At 47.1% G+C, this 5,630-nt stretch overlaps 1 protein-coding gene across 8 annotated transcripts in view; it reads right to left on the minus strand.

The window, feature by feature from the left end:
- Positions 1–845: 845 nt before the first annotated feature.
- COL27A1 (collagen type XXVII alpha 1 chain) overlaps positions 846–5,630 on the minus strand; it is a 151,792-nt gene continuing 147,007 nt past the window's right edge. For 6 of the 8 annotated variants that reach the window (XM_008642274.2, XM_017745602.1, XM_017745605.1 and 3 more), the window contains 7 exons: positions 5,521–5,556; positions 5,167–5,193; positions 4,882–4,947; positions 4,301–4,469; positions 4,032–4,141; positions 3,103–3,321; positions 848–2,543 (listed from right to left, as the gene is read on the minus strand). In XM_008642274.2, coding sequence (XP_008640496.1) covers positions 2,397–2,543; positions 3,103–3,321; positions 4,032–4,141; positions 4,301–4,469; positions 4,882–4,947; positions 5,167–5,193; positions 5,521–5,556 — 774 coding nt within the window. In that variant the 3' untranslated portion in view covers positions 848–2,396. Of the gene's footprint in view, positions 2,544–3,102; positions 3,322–4,031; positions 4,142–4,300; positions 4,470–4,881; positions 4,948–5,166; positions 5,194–5,520; positions 5,557–5,630 lie in introns of all 8 variants that reach the window. The other 2 variants (XM_017745601.1, XM_017745603.1) reach the window with 1 other exon arrangement.

Raw genomic sequence — 5,630 nt, forward strand, 5'->3', positions numbered from 1 at the left:
TCTTTTTTTCCTTTCCCCTCTTGCTCCCCAGCACTGTGGCAGGATGGGGGGATGGATGAGGCACAGCAGTTGGGAGCCATTGGGATCCCGACCTTGTTGTGTGTTTCACCCATCATCCTGAGGGTTGCGCAGGTCATGCAGGGAGTGGCAGGTTTGGCATGAGGAAGGTTTGGAGTGTGGGTTTGGTTCCTCAGATCACTTGGAGGAACCCCTGGGAAATGGGATATTTCTGTGCGTGGCAGGATGGGGGGATGGATGAGGCACAGCAGTTGGGAGCCATTGGGATCCCGACCTTGTTGTGTGTTTCACCCATCATCCTGAGGGTTGCGCAGGTCATGCAGGGAGTGGCAGGTTTGGCATGAGGAAGGTTTGGAGTGTGGGTTTGGTTCCTCAGATCACTTGGAGGAACCCCTGGGAAATGGGATATTTCTGTGCCTCTTGCCCACCTAGTTTCTTATGAAGAACCAAAAAAACCCCCGTTCCAGTCCTGTTTCATTGCCTCAGTTTTAAATATTTATTTAAAGTCAAAAAAAAAAAAAAAAAAAAGAAAAAGGGAAAAAAAAAAGCTTTAATGAGAACAAATGGTAACTGAAGCCTTGAGAAAACACAAAACCAATGGCATGGGATGAGAGATGGAGAGACCTGGAGTATGGGGGGTGTGCAGGGAGGCAGCGAGTGATGGGTGGTGGTGGTTTTGGCCTGGGGATGAGGTATTTCTGGCAGGGGCTGTGTGGAGGGCGAGGTATTTGGGACAGATTATGTTAACCTTTTCCGATGGTGGCTGGGAACCAACCAGCAGGCAGTAGTGACAAAAAAAACCAAACAAACCAAAAAAAACCCACAAAGAGAGACTCACAGATAATTTTTTTTTCCTCAAAAAAATAAAATCCATAGTCCATATGAGACATGAAAACTCCAAACAGGCACTGAAGAGTTTCTGATACAGTACAGCTCTGATTACATCAATATTATTCCTTATATAGAATTAAAGATTACCATAATTATCCTCTTAAAAAAAATTCCTCCAAATTTACATATAGAGACTAAATGTCTACAAAACTTAACAAACAAAACCCTTCCAAGCTCGGCTGGGTTCTGAAACAAGGTACCATCATGTCAGTCTTGACAGAGGGGCCGAGGGAAGAGTTGCAGAGCTGGGTTTAAACGTGAACTTAGCACAGGGAGTCATGTGGGCAACTCAGTACAGCCCGACTCAGTACATGACAACCGACTCCAAAGGAGCTCTCTGAGGCTCAACACTTCTAGATGAGATGTGTCCCTCACTCCCCTCCCGAAGCAGTGAAGTGCTGATCAACAACAACAACAAAAAGCAAATTTGCGTGTAAATTGTCCCGTAAGTGATGTTGGCTGTGGTGTGAGTTGTGGTATTGACACCCATGGCCACTGAAGGATCCCTTTTAAGGTGGCTGTTTCTCTGATTTAGCTGTAGAACACGATCTCCTCTCTTCCCAGAGCGATGATTCTATGGGGCTTATTTTTGGGTCTGTGGTGAGACATTGTAGCACCTTCATAACTTTAAATAAAGTCATATATATAAAATAACACACTTTTTTAAGAGCACCAGAGATTTCACAGTGAGAGGTAGAAACAAATCAGACGAGCCCATTCCCTCTCTCTATTTTAGCACCAATCTCCTCCCCTCTCCTCTTTCCATTCCCCCTTCTTTGCTTCCTGACTCTCCCCTACTCCAACACCACACGTGAGAGGGAGTGTTGATTAAACTCATGGAAGGAGGAACTTGGCTTTTTTTTTCTTTTTTTTTTTTCCTTTTTCTTTTTGCTTTAAATAATATAATATATATATTTTGTTTCTTCTAATATTGCACATCAAAATGCTTCCTGTACACAGAGCAGCCAGATTCAACTTGCAGCTCCGCCTGGGAGACCTGATGCAGCACATGGCCGTCCAGAAGGCGTCAAGCTCTGAGAGGGAAGCTCTATTTTTTTAATTATTTTTTCAATGGAAAGAACATTTGGTAACTTAGGAACCAGACAAAAATGGGTGGGTGGGTGGGTGGGGGGGAAACAATGAAAAAACCCACACGCTGCAAGTCGCTTGAGGTTTCTCTCAACGTTTTCTTTGGTCATGGAAAAAGCTTTGTGTGTGGAACTGCACCATCCAGTCCCCTGATCCTTTTTCACTGCTCACGTCCTGACTGATGCCTGCTTCCCTCATGCCCTTGTTCTTCCTTCTTTCAACAACTGGCTGAGTTCAGTAGATCATGGGTTCTTGGAGAACTTGAGCCAAAGGCTGGAGCAAGAGTTGACCTAAAAGATACAGCCCAGCTGCCCTTGCTGCAGAGAGGTGGGAGAGCCCCTGTAAGGACAGGCCAATCGTGGGATTGGAGCCTCAGAGCCTGGTTTCCATAGCTTGGTTCAAAGGAAGCAGATGGGGCCGACCTCGAGGTGATACTGCTTTCCTGGCTCGGATGGTGGCAGGTTGTAGATGTTGACAATTGGCAGCTGCTGAGGGTCCTGGGTCCGAAACGAAAAGAGGGTCCGATGCCAGCGTCCGTCCTTGATCTGTGGGGAGAGGGGGGACAGAGAGAAAGCTGATGAACCAGGGGGTGAATCCTGCTGGAAAGGAATGTGTTTCATGAGGCGTAAGCCTGAAAATCCCTGTGTGAGACAAGGGACTGTCCCTTGGGCTGAGCAGGTCTGGGGTGGGTTTGGAGAGCATTTTGGGGAACCCTTTATCAGGCTGATGAAAACTGAGCTTGAGTGGTATCACCAAAACAAACTCCTAATGCTGTGAGCCTGAATGCAGCCCTGTGTCTCCTGACTCTCTGTGGCACCAGACAAGAGCCACGGCCACCACCCATGGGGAGCTGTTCCCCTTTCTGCCGTTTAACTGCTCCTATACATCACAGGTAACTTCAGAATTTCATCTTTTGCTTTCTGTTTGAAGGCCATCTGCTTCACAGGAGCTGCTATAGCATCCTGGACTGGAAAATAAGTGGAGACCTGGTAAACTTGACCCTTCTCCCTCGTAGGATGAGCAGCATAGGTGTTACTTGAGCTCCAGAGTGGGCTCTGGCATTTCTCTCTACTTCTTCTTCTTCCCTCTTTCACAGCAACATACCTTGCAATCATCAGCTGCCACTTCTGGCCTGAGCTGCCCACCCGCTTCAAACATCTGCCCGTTCCAGGCCCTGAAGCGCACGGCTTTTTCTGAGGGCTTCTCAGAGGAGCCTTCCTGCCAGACAGAGGTGTTCAGGCAGTGGATGGTGATGTGCTGAACCACCTCCGAGCTCAGCAGTCGCAGGAAGTTCATCTGGACTCTCCCAATGTCAAAATCCAGCTGTAAGGTGACAGAGAGGTCATAGAGGCACCCTGCAGAGGGGCTGAGGGGAGCAGGGTTAGTGCAAGGTGGGATAGCAAAGGGGGTCTCCTTTCCTCTCAGCACTGGTGTCCAGCGCTGGATCTGATGTGAATACGGGCAATAAGGGTCAGATGCCAAGTCATTTTGGAAAGTTTTCATGGGGACACAGCAGGTCCTTAAGTAGGAGGAAAAGAATGTAAACTTTGAATTCAATACAACTTGCAAAGGAGGTTCCAGCTCATCTGCAGATACTGCTATTTGTATTTTTAGTACAGGTACTTCCTCAACAAAAATCCTGCAGCAATAACTTCACTGGAAACTTGTGTATTTAAGCTGATCTCACTTTTCCAGGTAGCGGAAAACAAAATGCGAGAGTGACTCGAACGTAAGTTAATTCAATAGAAGATTTGGGAGCACGTGTTTGTGAAATTACTGCTCATGTTAAGGCTACGCTAAGTTCATTAAACAGCACTAGCACACATGGCTTTGTCTTGACAAGAGTCAGTAACAGCCTTAGGTGTATTTTTTAACTTCTAAGAGCAGTCCTGAGTTCTGGCACTAATGCTGCCTTGAGGAGAAACCTGTGTGCTGTGTCCTTGTGATCACTGTCTGGTGTCCTGGGACAACACACCCTGCATAAATATTTGGCAATAGCAGTATGGGAAATGCTGCTCTGGGGCTGTGCCTACCTTGGAGACAGTGACAGGGCTGAGACACGTCTGGCCACCATTGGTGAAGTTGCAGATGACCTGTATGGTGTCTGAGGAACAGCCAAGATTTGGGTCAATCCAGTAGGTACCTGAGGAAATGGAGGATTTGGGAATTAACAAGGACACTTAACCTTTTCTGTGAATGACAAAAGGAGAGTTTTGGTTTCTTCATGACTAGTCCCAGGGAAGGAGACCCTGTGAAACAGCCTTGTGGAGGATGCAGCCTTTGCACATTCAGGGCTTCCTACCATCATTCAGCTTCTGTTCACAGTTCATGAGGTCCCGGCAGATGCGTGCAGGGTTTTCCTTGGTTCCCAGGGGTCTTTTGATGCTCTGAATGAGGTTGCTGAGGTAGTGTAGAGTCTTAAAGATCTCCCCTCCATGGTCCAGCATGAAAAGGTCTGGATGTTGGTAACCCTGGAGAAAAAAGAAGGCAAAGTCAGGGGTGCCTTGGGGGCACTGGGTGCTGTAATCACAAGGGTTTCTGCATCATTTTGAGAAAAATCAGTGGGTCAAAGACAGGCTGTGCTGGCTTGGGGCCAGTGAGCCACAGGCCTTGTATTGTCCCAAACAGGACATTGCTGAAATACTGGGAAAGTCACAATGGCAAAGTCAGGAGGTTTGAAGCTTCACAAATCAGTAACACAACAGAACCATATCTTTTAACTGGACCTTTGTCTGCATAAACTCCAGATATTCCACTAGAACAGTGACAAATCCTGATTTGTCAGGGCTTTGTATAAACTTTCTGCACATAGAAAGCACTGATAAGACCATTCCTAGTCTCCAGCTCAAGCAAAGACCAGGGAGTTCAAAAATTCCCTTGTACCTCTGTCTTGAGCGCGCTGTTGGAGTCGATCAGTGTCTGGAAAGCTGCCCCAAAGCTGTCTTGTTGCTGGTGTGGGGTGAAAAAGATGGAAACTGAGATTGTTAGAAGCTGAACATGCCCTGATGCAAGAAAACACTTCTCAATCTAAGGCTGTAGTTCAAGCATTGCTCTGCTAACAGAGCATCTCCTGCTGGACCTGAGTGTGTATCTTCAAGGTCCCAGCAGCACCTTGGCTCTGCAGGACTTACATCACCATTAACAAATGTACAGAGAATGGCAACTTACAAATGAGGCTGGAACTCCTGGTGGACCCTGGAAATCAGAGGGAAAAAGGGGCATCAGCCAGAAAGCTGGTCAGTCACTGCTGCACAGATATTTAGCCATGGCCTTTTGAAATCCCTGTTCCCCTGGAGCCCCTCAGTGCAGAGAAGTGAGAGAGGCAACAATGCTGTCTCTATAAAACACTTGGGGATGGTTTGGACTAAAGCACGAGAAACACTGGTCCATTCATGCACATGGGTTTGCATATGAGGAACATAACAAAGCCGTAATTTCCAGTGAGGGAACAGTCCCTCTGGAGAGTACCATGGCAATCATTTCAGCTTGTTTCAATAATGAACTCTTCCCACATCTACGTACCGGAGGGCCAGGGTATCCTCGTGGGCCTGGAGGACCCTAAAGACAGAGTGGTATCAGTCAGTGAAATATCTCCAGTTTTTATTTCCATTTCTCATGGTTTTCACCAGCAG

The sequence above is a fragment of the Corvus brachyrhynchos genome, unplaced genomic scaffold, assembly GCF_000691975.1.
Source record: "Corvus brachyrhynchos isolate BGI_N302 unplaced genomic scaffold, ASM69197v1 scaffold59, whole genome shotgun sequence".
Taxonomy (NCBI): Eukaryota; Metazoa; Chordata; class Aves; order Passeriformes; family Corvidae; genus Corvus; species Corvus brachyrhynchos.